Below are 25,101 nucleotides of genomic sequence, written 5' to 3' on the forward strand. Positions count from 1 at the left end.
CAGATCTGGGAGATAACAGCATATTAAAAGGGAGGAATGGGAGGGTAGAGGTAGGGCAGTGGTTTGGAAGGACAATATGATCAAGTGCTTTTCTTGAGGAATTATTTGATGATGGTAGATTTGAAGAGAAGTGGAACAATACCTCAAGAGTGTGAACTATTAACAGTTAACTAACAGTGAATCAGGAAGAATAGCTGATTGGAGAGTAATTTAAACAGAATAGTTTTGAAGGAACAGAAAATGAGTTTTATGGACAAGTTGACATTTGGGAGATAGAATTAGATTTTATTGTCACGTGTTCTCAAGTACAGGAAGACAGAGTACAGTAAGAAGTGTACAATTCACCATTTTAGGTACAAAGGTACCGAGATACAAAATCTTAGGTATAAAATAGAAAAATAAGGAAATAAAGTTAAAAATTCATCATTAAACTACCTTTTAGTATAAAAGTAGAAAAATGAAGTTTAAAGTTCAAGATTGCCGTCCTTCTCAAATGCTTACCCATGCTGTGCCCGTACTCCCCACAAGGATTTGATCTGCTCCGCGTTGGGCTCGCTCTCCCCCACGCTTGATGCCCCTGCAGATGCCGGGCAACCTTGGGCTGCCTGCTCTTGCTACCACTGCCACAGACAGGAGACAAACTACAGAAAGCTGTAAACTCAGGGCTAAGTAGGGGGATGAGCTTTCCAGGAATTTGGCTCAGTGGACAGGGAAAAGGGAGGGAAGCAGTAGATGGAGCAGATTAATGGTTCAGTCTTAGGAACACATTAGTCCATGACATTCTTGCACATAATGGACAGAAATTCCTTTTTTGTGTTTATACTGATTAGTATTTGGATTTGTCACATCACATATTCAGACACAAGCTTTAATTTGGGGCAGCGATACTTCAAATGCTTGGATTTTCAAACATTGTTTGCGTTTTGGTCTTAGACAGAAATGGAACTGGCCGTTAAAACCAATATTTTATTAGAAAAATTACAATTATAGATTTGGACATGGCTAAGGAGCATGTGTGGGAATGGAAAATTGTGTGGAAATGAAATGAAAGAATAGTAGCAATTAAAGCAGAATGAATCGAGGTGACTAAAATGCGCCACTTTAGTGAACATCAAAACCATTTCAGTTAAGGCTTTTTAAGGCAGAAGGAACAGGGCACGAATGTGAAGGAGGGGCAGGGACAAGGAAACATGCGAAGAAGCAGTCCAGTTAATGTGGATGTAGTTCGCTATAAAATGGCCATTAAGGGATGGCCCACTGCATCACACAGTTATTTCTGTCAAGAAGGACAAGGGTAGTTGATATTTGGGAACAACACTACCCGTAAGTTCCCTTCCAAGTCATTCACCATCCCCACTTGGAAATATATTGCTGTTCCTTCACTGTCGCTGGGACAAAAGTCCTGGAATTCCCTTCCGATAGGTATTGTGAATCAGTTCACAGTAGGTGGACTGCAGTGGTTCAAGAAAGCAGTTCACCATCACCTTCTCAGGGCAAGTAAGGATGGGAAATAAATGTTGGTCAGCCAACAATGCCCACATCCCCCAGATCAATAAAAAAGTAGTACCACCTCCATAAGTCAGTTTTGCAGTATGCCTGCAGTTAGATGCTCATGTGATTATTGCTTGTATCATGTTCAAATGGCACAGCTCAACTTATTCCTGATGAAGGGCTTTTGTCCGAAATGTCGATTTTCCTGCTCCTTGGATGCTGTCTGACCTGCTGTGCTTTTCCAACACCACTATAATCTTGACTCTGATCTCCAGCATCTACTGTCCTCACTCTGACACAGCTCAACTTATGCCTGTCATTGTTGATGTTTACCATGAGAAGATAACCTCCCTTTAAATATGATTTGGAGATGCCGGTGTTGGACTAGGGTGTGCAAAGTTAAAAATCACACAACACCAGGTTATAGTCCAACAGGTTTAATTGGAAGCACACTAGCTTTCGGAGCGACGCTCCTTCATCCTTCATCAAAATCACCTGATGAAGGCACGTCGCTCTGAAAGCTAGTGTGCTTCCAATTAAACCTGTTGGACTATAACATGGTGTTGTGTGATTTTTCCCTTTAAATATGCTTTGTTAATGTTCTGGGATCTTTGCGTTAAGCTGGTGACATCTTGGCAGATGCAATTAGTCATCACCAGAATTTGATCATCCTTGCATGGTTTCTGTTATACAGTGGATTTTGTATATGCAGAGGTGTGTGTGTGGTGACCATAGTGCATCCTGCGCATACCTCAGTCTGGGATCTCTCAAGACATTCTGCATAGAGGTTACCACCGGAATCTCATTGATACTAATACTGATGCTGGAGAAAAGAATAATTTATCTTTAATTGGCAGGAAGTCAGACTGAAATTTAATTGTCAACAAGATGGAGAAAAGGAAAAGCATTTCAGAAATGGACAGCAATAAAAGCAAAGCACTGTACTATGAATGCCGGTGATGTGAAATAAAGACAAAGTGTAGCACAAACCAGGTGTTTGGTGTGTAAGCTGCTGACACATGGTGCAAGTATAGGAATGGCCTAGCATGGTGGCAAACACGTCAACCATCCTGGCTTTATGTCTGTGCTAAAATCAAAGACAAACCAGAAGGACTGTGAGCCTTTAAGCTCTGCCTGAGTGGGGTGGAAATGCAAGGCAAGATAAGGCAGAGAACCTATGAGTGTACGCCTGGGTGCAAAGTGAGTGAACTATAAGAAAGCAAATCAGGTGCCCTGAGATGCACCCTGGCTCAATCCATTTGCAGGTCACATCTCACACTTATTACATTTTTTAAGGACATATAACATAGTCCTGGCAGCAGCATTGCAATGAAAGCTGCTGGTGCACTTTGAAATGCAGAACCATATTGTAAGTGGATCAGAGATGAAGTGGTGCAGTTAGGCTGATACTGATCTGATGCCTACTCCTCTGGACAGGGAGGGTAGGTGAGCATTGCCAGTGAAGGGTGTCCTGAGATGTTGGTGACTGCTGTCCAAGACGGAGAGCTGGCAGCTAGTTGGAGTTGCCAGGTGACTGCTTTGACTTTCAGGTCAGGAATTGTCACTGTCTAGTTTTTATCCAGCCCTTGAAAGAATGGGAAACTACTCATCAATGAGGTGAGATGAACTAATAATAATAATAATAATATGCTAATCCAAGCAAATAGGCCTCACAGTGCTCACTAGTATGACTCATATCATACTGTTGAATATTTGGTTGGAGAGTCAGACTTTTTGAGCTTGATGCCAAGTATTATCATACTGCTGATTTCACCTGACTTTCTCGACAATATCCACATCGTTCACTGCCTGGGAAGTTTCCATCTATTGTGTCTATATCCTCATGCTGCCAAACCTGCTGATAATTTTCCAACATTTTAACAAATTGACACAAGTGTATTTACTTTTATAGATCTGTGCCCTTTGCATAACTCACAGGTTATGACCCAAGCTTCTATTTAATATTGGAATCCTTTACATAATGCCGCCCACATACCAGAATGACAGAAATTGCATTCAGGATTGTCACTCTTTAAAGTGTTATTAATATAAGTGCCCACCTGTTTTTGATGCTACTGTTCCATCTTGTCCACATGCCACATTGATGCAAACTCATCAAATTGCCAGCAGGTTGAGAATTCTGCATGTATGCACATACTGGCTGCCAAATTAGTGTTACTGCACTGGACGACAGTGCCAGAAACTTTAGGATTAGTTTGGTTTAATTTTCAGCTATGAAATGCTAGAATAGTCATGTATATTGTTGCATCCTGTTCACCATTACCTGTGTGGAGTAAAGTGCAACACATTCCACAGGACAGTATTTAGTACTTTTTGTTGTCTTGTATTTAGAATCATAGAGTCATACAGCCATGGTTCAAACTGTCCATGCTGACGAACTAAACTAGAACCACTTGCTTGTATTTGGCCCATATCCCTCCAAACCTTTCCAATTCATGAACTTATCCAAATGTCTTTTGAATGTTGTAACTGTATCTACATGTACCATTTCCTCAAGCAGTTCATTGCATATACAAATCACCCGCTGTGTGTAAAAGTTCCCTTTTAAATCTTTCTCCTTTCATCTTAAAAATATGCCCTCTAATTTAGAACTTCACTAACTTAGTTGGAAGTTCAACATTACACTGATAAAGGACCAAAACGTAATGACTCAGACTATCTTTTCATAACAAATAAATACCTTGACTAGAATTACAATGAGATTTATATGTCCTGAAAAATTGTAAAAAGTGTGAGGTGTGAACAGAATAAGCTCAAAAGTATTTCCTTGACATCAATCAAGAAGCATTTTTGAAAGTTACTGTAAAAATGAAATTTTAAATTATCACTGACAGTAAAAGCAATCTTTTACAATGGTTTTCCCTTTTATGAGTTTAAATCTGTCATACTTCAGCAGACTAGAGCATACTACTTTGCACTTAAAGGGATGTGTTCAGTGCAGGATAATTCTGTAGGTTTTCTGTTGTCATGGTGATAATGCTTATCTTTTGTAGTACTCTTTTTCTTTTAACTTGATTTAAACTAGTGAGCTCAATCAATTCAGTTCTAATTAAGCTCTTTTTCTCAACAAATACACCACAGTCCATTGGAAAAGCTTTGTTGAGTCAATCTGAGGGTCAAAGGTAACACTGCATTTTTCGTTCTGGGAACGAAGAGCATTTTAATCTGTTGGACAGCATGAAATGCTATATCATCCCTAATAGTCCAATCCTGGCCTTTGAACTTGAACAGCAGTCATGGCACACTTATTTTTCTGAAATGCGAACCTTCTTTGTTTTAAACTTACAGAATTTTCAGTTTTTATTTAGGTTTTCAATATCGGTATTTTTATTTCAAGCTCAACTTCAGCAATCTTTAATCCCAGCCACTCGTAAAAGGAGCATGAGGAAGAAATTGGGCAACAAATTTGTTGCATTGATTCTCCAAATTATAGAATCATAGAATAAATCTATTGATCTCTTTATTGTCTTATCATTTTACTGGTGATGATGTTGAAACACCTTTGCCTCTGATGCTGTGGTAGTTGTGTACTATATATTATAAAAAACACGTCTTCCAAAGTTCAGGTCTGGAAGAAATTCAAATGGTTGATGAGGAGCCCTGCATGCAAAGAATGGCCCCATCTCATTTAATGATTAGGTTAGATTACTTACAGTGTGGAAACAGGCCCTTCGGCCCAACCAACCCTCCGAAGAGCAAACCACCCAGACCCATTCCCCTACACCTAACACTACAGGCAATTTAGCATGGCCAATTCACCTAACCTGCACATTTTTGGACTATGGGAGAAAACCAGAGCACACACACACAGAGCATGTGCAAACTCCGCACAGACAGTTGCCTGAGGCAGGAATTGAACCCAGGTCTCTGGCACTGTGAGTCAGCAGTGCTAACCACTGTGCCACCGTGCCGTCCAAATGGTAGCACTTGAGTTTGTTCAACCTAGCTAAAAATGGAGAAAGATTTTCATGTTTCGCAAATTCTGAAGTAACTCTGGAGTAATTTCAATGGCTTGGGAATTGTGTGCCATACGCTAACCAGGATACACAGAGCAGCACCAGACATACCTGAAGTGTAAACCTGGGAAAGCCACCAAACAGGACTACTTGCATGCCAAACAGTATAAGCAGCAAGTAATAGGCATAGCTAAGCAATCCTACAACCAACGGATCTAAGCTCTGCAATCCTGCCACATCCTTCATGAATGGTGTTGGGCAATTAACAACTCACTGGAGGAGGAGGCTCCACAATTATCCCCATCCTCAATGAAAGAAGAACCCAGCACATCAGGTAAAGCTGAGGCTTTCACAGCAATCTTCAGTCAGAAGTGCCATGTGGATGATCCATCTTGGCCTCCTCCAGTGCTGAAAAATGTGTTGCTCGAAAAGTGCAGCAGGTCAGGCAGCATCCAGGAGCATGAGAATCGACGTTTTGGGCATAAGCCCTTCTTCAGGAATGAGGAGGGTGTGCCAAGCAGGCTAAGATAAAAGGTAGGGAGGAGGAACTTGGGGGAGGGGGCGTTGGGAATGCGTTAGGTGGAAGGAGGTTAAGGTGAGGGTGATAGGTCGGAGAGGGGGTGGGGGCGGAGAGGTCAGGAAGAAGATTGCAGGTCAAGAAGGTGGTGCTAAGTCCAAGGGTTGGGACTGAGATAAGGTGGGGGGAGGGGCTACAATGGCTACAAGAGCAGGTCAGAGACTAGGAATACTGCAGCGAGTAATCCACCACCTGACTTCCCAAAACCTGTCCTCCATCTACTAGGTACAAGTCAGGAGTGTAACTGAATATCCCCCAGTTGCATGGATATGTGTAGCCCAACAACACTCAAGAAGCTTGATACCATCCAGGATAAAGCAGCCCACTTGATTGGCACTACATCACAAGCATCCACTCCCTCCCATCCCGATGCTCAGTTGCAGCAGTGCGTACTATCTACAAGATGCACTGCTGAAATTTACCAAAGATCTTCAGACAGCACCTTCTAAACTCACGACCACTTTCACTTAGAAGACAAGGGCAGCAGATATATGGAAACACCACCACCTTCAAGTTCCCCTCCAAGCCATTCAATATCCTGACTTGGAAATATATTGCTGTTCCCTCACTGACGCTGGATCAAAATCTTGGAATTCCCTTCCTAATGGAATCATGGGTCAACCCACAGCAGGTGGACTGCAGCCGTTAAAGGCAGCTGCTCACCACCTTCTTCTCAAGGGTAACTATGGATGGGCAATAAATGCTGGCCAGCCAGAAACACCCACATTCCACAAAATGAATTATTTTTTAAAAAACACACATCCATACCATGTATTTATCAGGCTTCGAATTTTTCTTAAACTTGGGCTGATCACATCGCTACCATTCAGTACATTGAAAGCATTAGTTATGACAATGTTTTGTCTCTATGGACAACATAATCAGTAGTCCAACAGAGGAATGGAGCTTTCTGTTTAGATAAACTGTTTAACAGAACATTATAGCATAAGCCAGACAGATTTAGATCTTCAAAAGCCAGTATATTTGTGATCAGTTTTGCCCAAATTATGTCAGGATATATCAGGATTAATCAAAACAGAATTTCTAAGTGTTTCCCAGGTTTTACAACTGCATTCATCCCAAACTTCCATCCAAACTATTGTCAGGATCTGGAGTATGGAAACAATCATGCTCCACCCTCAGCATCTCCGCAGTCAAGGATTTCAGCCACACCTAAGTTCATTCCAAAGAAGAGTTGTCAGCCTTGAAACATTAACTGTTTTTCTCTTTACAGATGCTGCCAGATGTATTGTGTTTCTCCATCATTTTTTTGTTCTTGTCACTCATAAATGGATTTTCCTCAACTTGCAAATTTTCCAAAGCAAAATAACTATGCTGTATCTCCAACTGTCAGTATCAGAATTTTTAACCAAATTAATTCTAATTTAAGGTGCTGGTTAATCCAGTATCAATACATTATTGTGCTCCTCAATAAGCATGCAGCATTCACATTATCAATACCTGCCACAGGCCAAAGTGAAGCTCAATTCCATCAAAGAGAATTTCCTTTTAGAGTTTGCGATGCTAGTTCAGTGTATCACACTGAGAAAGTAATTTATCTGTTCTAAGGATGTATTGTATTCCACAGCATGAATTGAGAGTAAAATACTCTGAGTACATGTTACACCTTTCATTCAGTGTATTAGAACTGGTTTAAATCCCTTTGACTTTCTGATGTCACAGCTTTGTGAGGTTTCTTATAATTGATAAAACACTGCAAAAACATTTGATAAGTTTCAATTTACTATTGTTCTCCTGCAATTTATTTTAAATTGTGAATTTTTCCAGGAAGAATAAGTGAAGGGATAAAGGGGGACAAATGATGGACTGAAGGTAGGTTAGAGACAACAAATTTTAGGCAAATTTTGTGAACTGGCTTTTTTCAGAAGCGAGCTTTGAGACATTTAAAAATCAAGGAATAAAGAACTGCTCAATCTTCCTCAAAATGTTTCTCAAATGATCCTTTAAATCTGTTCCCTTCAGAATCTCTTCAGAATGTCATCTTTTAAAATATTCCGTTCTCCCATGTCTTAACTTTTGTCTCCCAGATAAATACAGTACCCCATGGAATATTTCAACCTCAAAAAGATCAAGAGCATTAGTCCCAGAAATATTGTATGTCATTGGGACTAGAGTAACAAAACTTATTTCAAGTATACTAGAAGTAGCTCAGATCTAAAATATCATTGCTGTTGACATGTTGAAGCTAATTAATTCTGAGTACAAAGTTAAAAATCACACAACACCAGGTTATAGTCCAACAGGTTTAATTGGAAGCACACTAGCTTTCGGAGCGACGCTCCTTCATCAGGTGATAGTGGAGGGCTCGATTGTAACACAGAATTTATAGCAAAAATTTACAGTGTGATGTAACTGAAATTATACATTGAAAAATTGATTGTCTGTTAAGCCTTTCATCTGTTAGAATACAGTGATAGTTTCACTTCTTTCATGTGTAAATCACAAAACCTTTTTTTTAAAGTTGAATTCTCGGATTAGCTGTTAACAATGGTGATAGCCAGACAATATGTTGAAGGTGTTAGCCCCCTGTGTTCTCTGTCTATGCCATGATGTTTAGATTGATTCTAATCTAAAAAGTGAGATAACGGAGTTTTACATAAATTCATGCAGTTTTTGAGCAAAGTACAATGTAACTCTGCAAGAAACCTCACAAAGAAGTGAGACTATCACTGTATTCTAACAGATGAAAGGCTTAACAGACAATCAATTTTTCAATGTATAATTTCAGTTACATCACACTGTAAATTTTTGCTATAAATTCTGTGTTACGATCAAGCCCTCCACTAGCACCTGGTGAAGGAGCGTCGCTCCGAAAGCTAGTGTGCTTCCAATTAAACCTGTTGGACTATAACCTGGTGTTGTGTGATTTTTAACTTTGTACACCGGCACCGGCAGTCCAACACCGGCATCTCCAAATCCTAATTCTGAGTACAATGAATTGATAAAAATTGCAAATGGCTCTTTATCCTGCAAAAACTGAACAAAGAAGAAATAAGCCCAACAATAAGTTTCATTTTATTTTATTATTTGTGAAGTCTTATAGTATCAAAGTTTTTACAAGTAAATAAACCCAAAACAAGGCAGTCGTATCCCAGCATAACACAAACTTAGAAGAGAAAAGATTCAGTGGCAATTCCAAGCCATCACTCCAGGACCTCAGTCATTGGTGACCTCTAATCAAAGTCAGGAAAAGGCATCAGATTAGAATTCAGCAGGCACAGATGGCCTGCTGTCTGGCAGTTTGGATTGTGCCCAATATACAATGCACCCATGTCCCAGTGTAAGGAGGTCGGTATGATTGTTTTAAAATTCTCATTCTTTGGAGTCTAAGCAATTTCTCCTTACCCGGGCCTCCACCTCCTTCTGTGGCCAAATTATGTTTGTCACAAAGCAACTACATCTCATTGTTGTGTACTGTGGTATATGTTACATTGCATTGCAAAAGCTGAGTAATGAATCCTAGCACAGGAATCCCCATTCACTCTCATTGGCTCAACTTCAAGAATGGTTTTATTTCAACAATAGTTTCTTCCCAAGCAGTAGGTTTACAAATCCTACTTCCTGTCACCTTCTGACAGGAACCAAGCAGAGTTATATGAAGCATCGTTGATGTGTGGTATATACTGTGGCATGAGGTGAATATTGTATAAGATGAAAGCATAATTGAATAATCATTTCAGTAGTTTATTGAAGAACATTAGTTTTACATGTGACCAAGTGGATCCTCAGGTTATTTCCTGGTCCTGTTCTTTCTATGTCCAGGTCAATTTAAAGGTAATGGAGTAATATTTAATAAATAATAAGTTTTCACAAAGTAGCTGCTATTTTGCTGCAAAAACAGGTTTGTGGAGGTCATTCTTCAAAGTGTTGTGAAAAGTTTGCAGTTTATTTGTCAAAAGCAGTAAACAATGTTCTTCCCTTTTCAGAGTTTGTCAGAAGGACAGTCAGCAGCTTGGGACACTGCCAAGAAAGAGGAAAATCGCTCCAAGAACAGATATGGGAACATCATTGCCTGTAAGTGTATGCTATACTGAAGGGATGTGTTTTATTGATATCAGTCTATACCTCTACTTTCCAAAGGAATATATTCTAATAAAGGTTAGCAATGAAAATTAATCAAAAATCTTAACGAAAAATTATTGATTTATAAACTATGCCTATTTACCGACCAGCCAGAAAACCAGAGTAAACTAAACTGTATTTCATACAAATGGTAATAATAATTCTTTTAAATCAATGCCTCCAATGCACTGGGGTGGGTTTCCCTTGGTGGGAGCAAAGCTGTTGAGTAGAGCCAGCATTTGACTGATAGGTTGCATGCAGAAAACATCACCTCAGGGCTTCTTGGTGGCTGTGTCTTCCCTGGTAATGCGTGGCGAGGCTTGTTCTCCAGGTGGAAAATAGGGGGGGGTTGTTGGTGTGGGGGTCAGTGATTGAGGTGAGGGAAGAACTTGGGGTAAGAGCATTCCAGTTTGATTTTGTGGGAGAAGGAGGAGCATTCCACCTTCCGTGTCTCCGAAATACATCATAAAACTTAGCCGCAGCCTCCTCTTCAACTTGACCACTAGCTGAAATTGCATACAATGCATGCTGCATCCAGTTGTGTTAAAATGGCAAACATACTTCTGTGTGTGATTTTTTTCAGCGTAGACTAAAATAGAGTGGAACATATAGAAAGTTAATACTGAACTAAAACAATTTATTACGGTAGAAACAAATAAGGATTTTTTTACATTCCTCCTTTCTTAATGAATATGTTGAATGTTGTTCAGAATTGCATTCAAATGGTTGACTGTGCATTTCTTGTTTTCAATTTATTTATAAATCTAAGCTAATCACCAATTTCTTTTCTTTAAGAGAATACCTTTTCTCTTGACTTAAACTTTCAGAATTTAAGGATATTGCCAGGAATGGATGGTTTGAGTTATAGGCAGAGGTTGGATAGATTGGGGCATTTTTTCACTAGAGCATAGGAGGTTGCGGATTGACCTCGTAGAGGGTTTTTAAATCATGAGAGATATAAATAAGGTGAATAGTAGATGTTGTTTTTCCCTAGGGTGAAGGATTTCAGGACTAGGGGCATATTTTTAAAGTGAGAGGAGAAAGATTAAATAAGAATGTGAGGAGCAATGTTTTTACACACAGAATGGTTCATGTGTGAAACGAACTTTCAGAGAAAGTGGTAAATGTGGGTGCAGTTACAACATTTAAAAGACTTTTAGATAGGTACATGTATAGGAAAGATTTGGAGGAATATGAGTGAAGCACAGGCAGGTGGGATTATTTAGTTTGGGATTACATTAGGGAGACATTAGGGAGATTTAAACAATCCTTAGATAAGCATATGGATGATTTTGGGATAGTGTAGGGGGACGAGCTGAGAATAGTTCACAGGTCGGCGCAACATTGAGGGCCGAAGGGCCTGTTCTACGTTGTATTGTTCTATGTTCTATATTCTATAATGGTCAGCATAGACTGGTTGGACCAAAGGGTCTGTGTCTATGCTGTATGGCTCAATGATTCTATAAAGTAGGGAAGCACCTTGACTTGTCTTGAGCTAAGTCTGAGGAGAATGTTTCTCTAACATGGATTGATTTTGCCCTTGCCCTTCAGTTGAATTTGTCCCCTCTGTCTGACTTTGACTTGGCTCTGAACTGGTTCCAGGCACGGCTTGTGTTGGAGAAAGTGTTGGTTCTTGACTCATATCACAACTATCTAATTCATAAGATTTATTTGATTCTTTGTAATTCCCTTCTTCTTCGTGAATCTCTGAAAATAAAACATGATCGATGTCTGCAAACTTAACCTTTCTACCACCAACCATCTTGACTAAATATGTGCAAGGAACGCATATTTTAATGCCTTTTTCTGGTGGCCACTTTGACCACTTATGGTACTTTATTTAACATGGGTGAGGTGCCATAGGAATGGAGGTGCCTAATGTTGTGCCTTTATTTAAGAAAGGCTTATTTAAGGGGAAGCCTGGGAATTATAGATCTGTAAGCCTGACATCGGTGATGGGTAAGTTGTTGGAGATGATTCTGGAAGATAGAATTTACATGCATTTGAAGAGGCAAGGAATGATTAGGGATAGTCAGCACGGTTTTGTGCAAGGGAAATCGTGTCTCACAACTTGATTGGGTTTTTGAGGAGGTACCCAAAAAGATTGATGAGGGCAAAGTGGTAAATATTGTTCTCTTGGACTTTTGTAAAGCCTGTGATGCGGTTCTGCATGGGAAACTAATTAATAAAATCAGATCACATGGGATTCAGGATGAGCTTGCTATTTGGATACAAAATTGGCTTTATGGTAGGGGAGAGACGGTGGTGGTGGAGAGTTTACTTTTATACTGGAGGTCCATAACCAGCAGTGTTCAGCAGGGAACAGTGCTGGGTCCACTTTTTTTTGTTATATATGTTCATGATTTGGATGATTAATAAGTTTGTGGATGACACCAAAGTTTGTTGGTATAGTGAACAGTGAAGAAAGTTATCCATGATTGCAAAGAGATCTTGAACAATTGGTTCAATGGACTGAGGAGTGGCAGATGGAGTTTATTTTGGATAAATGTGAGTTATTGCATTTGGTAAAACAAACAAGGGCAGAACTTAAACAATTAATGGCTGGGCCCTGGGTAGTGTGATAGAATAGAGAGACCTCGAGGTTCAGGTACATAATTCTTTGAAACAGGGTGGTTAAAAATGTATTTAGCATGCTTGCCTTCATTGCTAACACCTTTGAGTACAGGAGTTGGGACATCATGTTGAGGTTGTAAAGGAGGTTGGAAGGCCTATTCTGGAATATTGTGTACAGATCCAGTCACCATGTTATAGGGAGGATTTTATTAAATTAGAGAGGGTTCAGAAAGGATTTATCAGCATGTTGCTGAGAATGGAGGGTTTGTGCTTTAACTTTGCCCACTTACGTCTTATGAGGGACATTATTAAAACCCTTCTGAAATTCCAAATGCACCACATCTACCTTGTCTCTCTTACCAGTTCTACAACTTACATCCTCAAAACTCACTAGAAGATTTAGTAAGTATGATTTGCCTTTCATAATCTCATGTTTGCTTTTTATAATCCTATTGATGCTTTCTAAAATTCTGTTATTGTGTCGTTTATAATAGATTCTATTATTTTTCCCACTGCTGATATGAGGCTACTGTACTGTGATTCTTTGACATTTTCTCTCCTTTCCTTTTTAAATAATGGGGTTACGTTGCCAACCTCCAATCTGTAAGAGCTGCTCCAGAGTCCATTGGAATTTGGAAGGTGACTGCCAATGCACCAGTATTTCTAGGGCAATTTCTTCAGGTACTCTAGATGTAGATTACCAGACCCTTGTGATTTGTTAGCCTTTAACCCCATTCATTTCTCTAGTACCACTTTCTTCGTAATATTGATTTCCTTTAATCTCACCATCTCACTGGACCCTTGGTTCCTTACCATTTCTCAAAAGGTATTTGTGGCATATTCTGTGAAGACAGAAACAAAATGTATGTTCAATTCTTCTGCCATTTCTTTGTTCCACAAAAAAATTTCCTTAGTTTCTGACGGTAAAGAATCTACATAGGTATTTACAGATCTTTTTTTCTTTGCATGGTTATTGAAGCTTTCCCTGTAAATTTCTACATTCCCTGTGATTTAACTCTGGTATTCTGATTTCCCACCCCCAAACCTTTTGTCATCTTTTACTTCTTTTTAAAGTGCTCCTCAGCCTCGAGCTTGCTGCTTTTGTGACAATTTTATATATCTTCTCTTTGGATCCAATGCTATCCCTAATTTCTATTGCAGGCCATGTTTGAGCCATCTTCCCACTTATTTTTGCACATGACAGGAATAAATAATCGTTGTAGTACATGCACATTTTTAAAATATGAATCTGCCCAGCCAATACCAACCTTGTTCATAAGGTTCCAAACTCCACCTTTGCCAATTTGCGCATCATTCTCTCATGATTCCCTTTATTTAGATTCAGAACCCTTGTTTCAGATTCTATCACTTCACTTTCCATTTTAAGGAAGAATTCTATCCAACTGTGGCCATTCTTCCCCAAGGGATCCTGCGCAACAAGAACAATCAATATAATAAACAGCTGTTGCATGTCAAATTCTGCAAAAGTAATACGCAGCCACTGCCATGGTCTAACTGCCCATTTCCATACTTCCAAGGGAACCAATGGCTCCATTTTTTACAGCTTGACATACACTACATTGTTTCACTCTGTCTCCTTTGTCCTTTTTTTTAACCCTGGCCACCAAAAATAGCTTCCCATGACATGCTTTGTCAAACATATTCCTAAGAGTAGTAAGGGTATGGAATGCTTTGCCTTCATCGGTAGTAGATTCGCCAAATTTAAGCGTATTTAAGTCGTCATTGGACAAGCAAATGGACGTACATGGAGTAGTGTAGGTGGGATCGGCTTCAGATTAGTATGACAGGGCGACGCAACATCGAGGGTTGAAAGGCCTGTACTGCGCTGTAATGTTCTATGTTCTATGTTGTTCAGGAAGATTCCAGAACAACTGGAGTCTGGATCTTTCCAGAATTACAATTGTGGCTCCCCACATAACATGACCTTTTTCAACTGACAACTTATTCAAATGTATTTTTTTTAAAAAGCCTTCCAAAAGCCTTGGTGGTCATCTTCCAAAATCCTATGGACTCTGGAGCAGCTCCTACAGATTGGAGGATGGCAATATAACCCCACAATTTAAAAAGGGAAGGAGAGAAAATATAATAGAATCTATTATAAAAGACACAATAATAGCATTTTAGAAAGCATTGATAGGATTATATCTATATGGGCCACTCATTTGTAATATGCAAATATATATTTGTCATACAGCCTCGACAATACAGAGTGACTATTAGTTGTTCTACCAATATCTTCTGCTGTGACTGGCAACTCATCTACATGAAAAGAAAAAATACATTCTCCCTGTTGGGTTCCACATCAGATAGGGATGGTAATCCAGACATACATCAGCATTACAAAGATCCTCCAATTGTCTGTATTTAATGTCATACTTACAAGCAGACAAAACCAAAGCCCAGCTCTGCATTCAGGCTGCAACTAAAGTAAATATGGAATCCTTTAGATTCAAAATCACCATCAGTAGCTTATGATCAGTTTAATTGTGAAATTATGACCAAACAGGCATTGTAGACTTTTATTTCCACTTTCTCTGGTGTGTCAGGTTTATTCTGAATATCAATAACCCAAGGCAATTGTAACAAGGGATATATTCATTATGAAAGTGATGTATGCTACAAAAATATTACAAAATTGTACCCATATACTGCTTATAATCACAAGTGAACCTGTTTTCATAGACCTGTCTGAGGATCAGCCAGAAACAGGTAGCTAGGTTGCTCCATCTCAGTCTCCAGCTGCTGATCAAATAATCTCCTCCTGAGTGAGGTAACCATGCTCTGAAGCTTCCTCTTCTCGTACAAACAATACTGTGTGTTCAAACATTGACACTATCCAGTCTCCAGAAAAGTGTCAGTTTGACCACTGGTCAATAACTCAAATGTGTCACGTATCTGAATAGTTTGAATCATTGCTCATTAAATCTTACTGTGTTTCCAAAGAAATGGCTTAACTGTTGGACCTTTTTAATAAATTTTGACCCCAGGCCAGCTTGTTCAAGCTGCTTACCACCTTTGTATTATCTATTCAACCAAATGATATTTACAGAGCACAATCCTTTGGCAATCACAAATTTATCTGATAAGTAGTTGACATTATTACATCCGATTTCTTGTTTCTGAGGAACACTCACTCAACCCAAAATGTTAACTCTGATTTCTGTCCATCGATGCCCACAGACCTGCCAAGCTTTTCCATCAATTTATGTTTTTATCTCCAATACCCTCACTGGGTGACTGATCCCTTTTTCCAAACCAATACCTTTCTGTAATTTCTGTTGGGCTTGGAGCTGTGGTGGGCGGCACGGTGGCACAGTGGTTAGCACTGCTGCCTCGCAGCGCCAGAGACCCGGGTTCAATTCCCGCCTCAGGCGACTGACTGTGTGGAGTTTGCACGTTCTCCCCGTGTCTGCGTGGGTTTCCTCCGGGTGCTCCGGTTTCCTCCCACAGTCCAAAGATGTGCAAGTCAGGTGAATTGGCCATGTTAAATTGCCCGTAGTGTTAGGTAAAGGGGTAAATGTAGGGGTATGGGTGGGTTACGCTTCGGCGGGTCGGTGTGGACTTGTTGGGCCGAAGGGCCTGTTTCCACACTGTAAGTAATCTAATCTAATCTGTAGTGGAGCTCAAGCTTACACAAAATGGATGAAAGTCTTTTCCTTCAGCAGGAACATTCTTGAGTGTTTTGTACACTTCTGGTTCTACTTCAGTGAGAAATGTGGACTTTTTCCTTTTCCCCATCGACTGACTAGATTATCAGGAACATTCAGGATATTAGCAGTGAAAAATATGTCAAGCTGTTCCACTTATGTATCAAAAGACTCTTGATCATGATTGTACCCTGCACTCTGCCAGTAATACCTGTTGATGCAGCCATCTTTGAAACCAGTCCACTTACATGTATAAATGGGAATATCTCTTTTTAAAACTATGTCTCAGTAAAGAAAATCTCAAAATTCCCCTACGAATTTGTTGGATGCTTATCTAACCCAAATTTATGTAGCATGGACAGCCACAATCTTACATCATCACTAAATGATAGCTTTGCAAGGAAGATTGATACAGTGTGCAGCATATGGAAAATCAACACTGAACTAAAGATGGTTTATTCTGGTCTATGCACGCACATATAAAAGGGCACAAGAGGGTGCTTTTCCATTCTGTGTACCTTAGAATCACAGATTTGAAACGGCACACCACTTGATACAGACAGCTCCAAAGAGTCGGCCCTGAGGGAGGAAGATAGCGGCAAGGGCAATAGGACACTTCGCAGTGTTGTTTGGCTAGAAGCCTCAAAATCTCCACAAGCTTTTCATTATGGTTTATTGAGCTAAGGGCAAAGATATACTCCCATTATTGTACTCCTGCACCAAGATAAGTGTCTATTAACCTCAAACGTTTTATGATATATGCACCAATAGAAAACAAGTGAATTGTTCTTAAATTTTAAATTTTCTCACCATACATAAAAGTTGCACTGGGGTTGATGAAGCAAAAATAGTAAAAAGAAACAAAAACTGAAACTGCTGGAGAACCTCAGCAGACCTTGGCAGCACCTGTGGAGAGAAAACAGGGTTAACATTATGAGTCTAGTGATCCTTCTTCGGAATTGATAGAGTCATAGAATCATAGACATGTACAGCACGGAGACCTTCGGTCCAACTTGTCCATGCCGATCAGCTATCCCAACCCAATCTAGTTCCACCTGCCAGCACCCAACCCGTATCCCTCCAAACCCTTCCTATTCATATACCCATCCAGGTGCCTTTTAAATGTTGTAATTGTACTAGTCTCCACCATTTCCTCTGGCAGCTCATTCCATACACATACCACCCTCTGCATGAAAACATTGCCCCTTAGGTGTCTTTTATATCTTTCCCCTCTATCCCTAAACCGATGCCTTCTAGTTGTGGACTCCCCCACCCCAGGGAAAAGACTTTGTCTATTTACCCTAACCATGCCCCTCATGATTTTATAAACCTCTATAAGGTCACTCCTCAGCCTCCAATGCTCCAGGGAAAACAGCCCTAGCCTATTCAACCTCTCCCGGTAGCTCAAATCCTCCAACCCTGGCTACATCCTTGTAAATCTTTTCTGAACCCTTTCAAATTTCACAACATCTTTCCAATAGGAAGGAGACCAGAATTGCACGCAATAATCCAAAAGTGGCCTAACCAATGTCCTGTACAGCTGTAACATGACTTCCCAACTCTTGTACTCAATACTTTGACCAATAAAGGAAAACATACCAAACGCCTTCTTCACTATCCTATCTAACTGCGACTCCACTTTCAAAGAACTATGAACCTGCAGTCCAAGGTCTCTTTGTTCAGCAACAAGGACCTTACCATTAAGTGTATAAGTCCTGTTAAGATTTGCTTTTCCAAAATGCAGCACCTCGCATCTGGTCAAGATCCTGGTGTAATCTGAGTTAACATTCTTCGCCATCCATTACACCTCCAATTTTGGTGTCATCTGCAAACCTACTAACTATACCTCTCCTGGAAGAAGAAGTGGTATTTATCATAATGACAAGGGATTCAGGGGAAAAAAGAATGATTTGGATAGGTGGAGATGGAGCGCAGAAAGACAGAGAGGAAAACGTTGAGCTGCATGTGATAACACCAACAAAGGGCTCATTATTTTTGGGTCCAGTTGTCATGCCTGAATGAGTTTAGTTTTTGACCTCAAGGAAATTATCTCCTCAAATCGTTTTATTAAAGAATGCAGAATCATTCTGGGTTCATAGAGACATTATGGCTTTGCATATTTATTTAGTGTGGTACTGTATTCAGTACTGAGCTCCCTAATCCTGTAAAAGAAAATTACAATCTCCTCTTCAAAGGAGCTCTTAACCACATTGACCATCTGGAGAAGGTTGAGGACAGGATATATATTCCTACTTGAAAGAGAATTCCTTGTTTTGAAGTATGCATAATTTCTCTATTATCTGACATCCACTGTGTTCCAAAGTTGTTTGTAACATACCTTTAATCTTAACTATTATACCTCCTGGACCATACAGATACATTGCCTTAAACTTTAAACAGTGTCTGCTCAACAATGAAATAGCACCTGATATAAAACAAAGAACTGTGGATGTTTATATTACCTAATATTATAGTTACTGTCCCTGTATCAAGCTTAAAAGGTATCCATTAAATATTTCTCATCAAAAAATAGGGTCTGGATCATATATTTTCTTCGGGAATACCTTTAGTCATTCTTAGATGTTCTGCTATTGTAGGCTGTTCTACCTCATTAATTACTTTATGAGTAACTATTTCTTTTCTTACTGCATAGCATACTTCCTAAAAGTGACCTATTATTTCACAGATAAAGCATATTCTTTTATGTCCGTTAGTATCTGGTGTCTGTCGTACTTTCTGAACTAGCTTCTCATATGAGATCTTTAGGGTTTTTTTAACCTTACGAACTGAATGGTTTCTGTTGGTCTCCTCCAATAAGGTTCATCTCATCCTTTTTGAATTGATCTGTAGTGCTTCCTGATTTTTTTTCACTCACTAGCTATATGGCTTTCTTCAGAGTCAAAACTTCTTTTAACAATACATGTGACACAGATTCATCAGCAATTCCAACAACAATTCTGTCTCTTTTGAATTCTGACTTTAACTCTCCATTTGATGTTACTGTTCTCTACTAATCTGTAAAGGTCAATAATGAAATCATTGATGAATTCTCCAGAATGTTAATTTGTCAATTAAGTCTTTTAAAGCATTTTATTTATTCTGAGATTACTTATAGTTATCTCAGAATAACAGAATTTCATCAGAAGTATCTGTTGGTTCTTTTGCCCCCTTGCCAATATTATAGCATTATCAGTTATAAACCCAAACAAATACAAGTGTGCATATTTGTTTCGCAGCATATTTGTTATCCAGTTTGGAAGCAGTTTTCTATTGTAGGAATTATTTTCTGCAAGATGTCCAATTGTGTGTTCTATTTCATTCAAGTAAATCTTCCTGACAATATTATTTCTACAGTCATGTCCTCATAACTTAATTACTTTCTTTCTTCACTTTACAAATTTTTGATTATGTAGTATAGTATGTGTAATGCTGTACCTAGAAAGTTTTTGTATCCTTGTGCAGTCAAAATGGAGGCTTCCTGCATTTTGGAAACAAATTGGAGGATTCCCAATTTCTGCAAGTAAAATGCATGATTCACACTTTTTTTTCTGGGTGCTGTAGGTGAATCCCATTAATTGTGGCTTTAATAAAGTTTTCCAGTTCCATTCACAGCTTTACTGAATGATTCCTGCTGCTTGCAACTTTACAAATTCCCATTTCCTAAATAACCTTATTGAGTGAATCAGTTCTTCACAGCTCTTTAAAATGAATTTTGTTCAATTACTGGAATTCTACAGACAATTTTCACTGTCTGTGGCACTGCTAATAATCCCTGTCTGCGCCACAGTCCTTGTCTGGAAGAGATCTGCTGCCTGCATTTTGAATAAATGCTTGTCAGCTTTATCACAGTTTAAATGATGGATCTCCCACCTTTTGTACAGTCTCAATAGTCTCCTAATTTTTTTCTTCCTTTAGACTCCCTACTTTGCTTTTAGTTTACACCTTTTCTCCTACAATTCTGGCCATGCAACCTTCCTATCCACAACCCCATTTATAATTGGCTCTATAGTTATTGATGTTGGAGTTGGCAATGTGTGTGTTTGTGGATGCGAGGTTGGCCCAAGGTGAGAGCAGTGATTGTGAAGGGTGTAATATGGGTTGAATGAATATTAGATGGTCGATGCATTGTATTGCAGAAAGTAGATGCAATGCATTGAAGTTGTGAAGCTGATGGTGTTACTGTTATTGAGAAGTGTGATTGTGAGTCTGGACCATACCTTGTCAAATCATTAATTTTATTGTAGCAATGAAGTCATACTCTGGAATCTCATGTCACTGGCTGTGGTCTCTCATCAAGGTTTTTCATCACATCTGTGTCTTCCTTTCCCCCAGCAGGGGCAGAGTATGATTTCTTCCCCTGGACATCTTCCTTAAATAAGATGACCAATTCTGTGCAAAGTACTCTAGACCTGATCTCACCAGTATGCTGTATAAATGAAGCATAACCTCTCTAGTTTTGTATTCAATTCCCCTTGCAATAAATGATAACATTAACTTTCCTAATTGCTTGCTGTACCTACTTATTAACCTTTTAATGGACATCATCCATTTAATTATCTGGGAACAAAGACTTGAAAGAAATCTGGATTTTGCATCTTTAACAGCAGTCTACCTCCTAACTGATGAAAGGATTCAACAAGACAGCTAGTTTTAAAGTTGTTAACTTATGGCTTACAAATACTGTTGAAAAATGTGTTGCTGGAAAAGCTCAGCAGGCCAGGCAGCATCCAAGGAGCAGGAGAATCGACGTTTCGGGCATAGGCCCTTCTTCAGGAATGAGGAAAGTGCGCCAAGCAGGCCAAGATAAAAGGTAGGGAGGAGGGACTTGGGGGAGGGGCGTTGGGAATGCGATAGGTGGAAGGAGGTTAAGGTGCGGGTGATAGGCCGGAGAGGGGGTGGGGGTGGAGAGGTCGGGAAGAAGATTGTAGGTCAAGAAGGCAGTGCTGAGTCAGAGGGTTGGGACTGAGATAAGGTGGGGAGAGGGGAAATGAAGAAGCTTCCTCATTTCCTCTCCCCCCCCACCTTATCTCAGTCCCAAATTAGAGGTGTGATGGTGCTCTGGAAACGCAGTGGTAGTGTCCCACCATGTCAGCCAGAAGGCTTGGATTCAATTTACAGCTGTGCCGGAGGTATGCCACAACTTTTCTGTTGGAATTGTCGGTTTTCAAATGAGCTCGTACCCCCACCAAATGCTCAGAAGCATTTGGCATTGGAATTTATGAAGAGCATGAAGTTGCATAACTTACCCAGTGGATAACCATAATAATCGCCATAAAATGTCAGAAATCAACACTTCAAGTTAACAGCATGATAAATCTTAATTTATAGAATCCCAACAGTGTGGAAGCACGCAATTCAGCCCATCGAATCAACACTAGCCCTCCAAAGAGCATCCCACCCAGATCACCCCCTACCCTGACACTGTAACCCTGCATTTTCCCATGGTTGATTCACCTAGCCTGCATATCCCTGGGCACTGTGGGCAATTCAACTAACCTGCACATCTTTGGACTGTGGAAGGAAACTGGAGCACCCAAGGGAAACCCACGCAGACACGGGGAGAAAGTGCAAACTCCACACAGATAGTTGCCTGATACTGAATGGAACCTTGGTCCCTGGCGCTGTAAGGCAGCAGTGCTAACCACTGAGCCACTGTGCTGCCCAAATTGCCATCAAGCAATTTCTTTAGCCCGAGAAAGTGCTTTTAAACGAATGGCGCTTATTTGCTGGATTTTAATTATGCTAGAAATTTTAAAATATTATAAAATCATGAACTTCAGATGCTGGAAATTTGAAATAAAAACAGAAAGTGCTGAAGAAACTCAGTAGATCTGGCAGCATCTGTGGAGAGAGTGCAAGTCAGGTCTAGTGATTCTAGCTGCCTATCTTTCTTTCCACTTGGGCTGTATGTCCACTTACCCACCCATTCCTTTACCGCACCACAGCCTCTCCCCAGACTCTTTGTCTTCAGTACATACACCACCTTTTCCTTGCTACTGTCAGTTCTGATGAACGGTCACTGGACCTGAAACATTCTGCTTTCTCCCCACACATGCTTCCAGACAGATTTGTTGAATTTCACCAGCAATTTCTGTTTTTATTACTTAAAAATGTTACTTTTTTTCCTTTGTCTACTTTCCTTTTCTATTTATTTTGTATGTGTCTCTCTCTGCCTTCATCTTCTTTCCTCTCTTTGTTTCATTTTCTATACCTATTTAGTATTAAATCAATCGAAGTCTGATTTGCTGGTTTCGGTTCAATGTAACTGGAAAAAGCTGGTTTAATCAGCTGAGTTAAAGAAACAGAGTTGTTCCCCTGTTCACAGGCATCTTGGATCTCATGTAGAAAGATGCTTTCTATTTTGATTTTCTAATTACCACAAGATACAGTGCATAACCTGCAGGCATGTTTAATCATAATGATGATAAATTATGTGTCTGTCTTGGGCAGCAGGGTTCAAGCTGCCAGTGGGGATTTCATTCTAGGTCAATGATTGTGCAACCTGTTTTGTTCATTGAGTCATAGAATCCCTACAATGTGAAAGTCGGCCATTTGGCCCATTGAGTCCACACTGACCCTTTGAAGACCATCCTACCCAGATTCAACCCCTCTGACCTTAACACTGTAACCGTGCATTTCTCATGGCTAATCTATCTAATCTACATCCCTGGACAATTCAGCATGGTCAGTCTGCCTAACCCGTACATCTGAGGACAGTGGGAGAAAACCAGAGCACCCAGAGGAAATCCATGCTGACATGAGGAGAATGTACAAACTCCACACAGACAGTCACACAAGAATGGAATAAAACCTGGGTCCCTAGCACTATGAGGCAGCAGTAACCACTGACCTACCGTATTATTCCAAATGGACATTGCTGTACATTGGGCTCACCCCTTAATTCAGTTCCAACTTATGATCCTGTTTTTCTACACAAATTGCAAATGAATTATTATATTGATAGCGCAGCCTTCTAATGTTTGTGATCAGTCTCTTAGTTCTTTTCAACAGCAATTTTAAGGCTTGTAAGGCATCTTGGCCAAACTTGAACAAAATATTCAATATTAATGTGCAGTCCAACAGACCTCAATACAGTATTAGTGTAGCTTCCTCTTAATTCATACTGTTTTGATTGCATAGGTTTGGAAATCTGTCTTTGTAGAATTATTAAATGTCTTTGTTCAATGCATACTCACAACTAAGAATTATAATGACCCCCAACATCTGTATGATCTGTTTTGCTTGAGTATTTTGTCAGAGCCCCAGAAATAAATGTATTTTTTTTTAGCTTCAGGTGCATGCCAGATCATAACAGAGTGTGTGTCTGTCTGCCTGTTGTTACCACTCGGAGAAAGTGAGGACTGCAGGTGTTGGAGATCAGAGTCGAAAAATGTAGTGCTGGAAAAGCACAGCAGGTCAGGCAGCATCTGAGGAGCAGGGGAATTCATGTTTCGGACATAAGCCCTTCATCAAGAATGATGAATCCCGAAACGTCGATTCTCCTGCTACTCCTTTTCCAGCGCTGTACTGTTCGATGTTGTTACCACTGTAAGGTCCAAGCTATTTTGAGGTTGATCCTCAGCCAATGAGCTGCAGATGAACCACCCTCCAAGACAGTTAGAGAAAGTAGGATATCAACAGGCTCCCATGTTCCTCTTTCCCGCACTTACTATATTTTTCCCAGATTCCCAGTTTACTGCTTAGACTTTCAATTTTCTACGTGCATTATAATGTCACAACACAATACCTTGTCCTGATGAGACTGTCACTGTGCCTGAATAATTCATAAATAAATGCATGGAATGGATTGAAACAAATCTATTTCAAATTTTAAAAATGATTTCTGTAACTTCTGTTCTTTTCGAAAATTGATTCTTATATTGTTTTATATCCATAAGGTATTTCCTGCATTGTTCTTCTTTTTATTATTTGGAATGAAATGGAAAAATGACATAAAAACTGGTATATATTTCAGTCATCTTTGTAATATGAAAGTGCTGCAGTGTGATCAATTCATAGAATGTACAAATTTGGATAAGCACCAAGGCAGCAGTAGGATTTATTGGCTGTCGAAGTTATAATGTTCCATTTTATGTTGGTTACAATGATAATTTCACTACTTGTCAGTAGACAATACAAAGAATTGAATTTGAAAGCTGCTTTTGTCTGAGAAATTTCTTAGAGTGGGAGAAGTGAACTTGTTCTGTCCTTTCTTGTGATACATTAGCCACCAGTAGCCTGAGCAGCTTTTAATTTCAGTTGGCAATTTATAATTATGTGCGTTGATGAGGCGATACTCTGTTTCTAATATGTGAAAAATTCATTGTAGACATGAAGCTAGCTTGTCACTTTAAAGTATTGAAATGTCAATAATCAAGTTGAGTTTACAGTACACAGTTTCACATCTTCCTTTGTAGAAAACAAAATTGCCCTGATGCCAAATTGATGTTTTTAACATTTACTTCTTTAGTCACAATTTTAATGCCACTGCTCCTTAGTGTACATTAGCCCTGATGTGATTGGATTTTCTTTGTTGTCGTACCTTCCCAGTTCAGTTTAACTGTATATTACATTAATTGACAGTGCATTTCACCACTTTTGTACTATCTACACTATCTTTGTCAGTTTTGTAGCGAAATCATAAGGAAACCTTTCACTGTGATTAAGACAATCCAGAGTGATGTGTAAAGAGCTTTGTCTAATAGTTTCCATTTACTTGTGTTGAAGCGCA

The 25,101-nt window shown here is 39.6% G+C and overlaps 1 protein-coding gene across 7 annotated transcripts in view; it reads left to right on the forward strand.

Annotated features, from left to right (window-relative positions):
* The window catches only part of ptprt (protein tyrosine phosphatase receptor type T), a 1,424,809-nt gene that overhangs the window by 1,285,585 nt on the left and 114,123 nt on the right, over positions 1–25,101 (forward strand). For all 7 annotated transcript variants that reach the window (XM_043710562.2, XM_043710557.2, XM_043710558.2 and 4 more), the window contains one exon: positions 9,993–10,080. In XM_043710562.2, coding sequence (XP_043566497.1) covers positions 9,993–10,080 — 88 coding nt within the window. The remainder of the gene's footprint in view (positions 1–9,992; positions 10,081–25,101) is intronic.

Source organism: Chiloscyllium plagiosum, unplaced genomic scaffold, assembly GCF_037043375.1.
Source record: "Chiloscyllium plagiosum isolate Xiang-an unplaced genomic scaffold, Cpla_swu_hap1 HiC_scaffold_15, whole genome shotgun sequence".
Taxonomy (NCBI): domain Eukaryota; kingdom Metazoa; phylum Chordata; class Chondrichthyes; order Orectolobiformes; family Hemiscylliidae; genus Chiloscyllium; species Chiloscyllium plagiosum.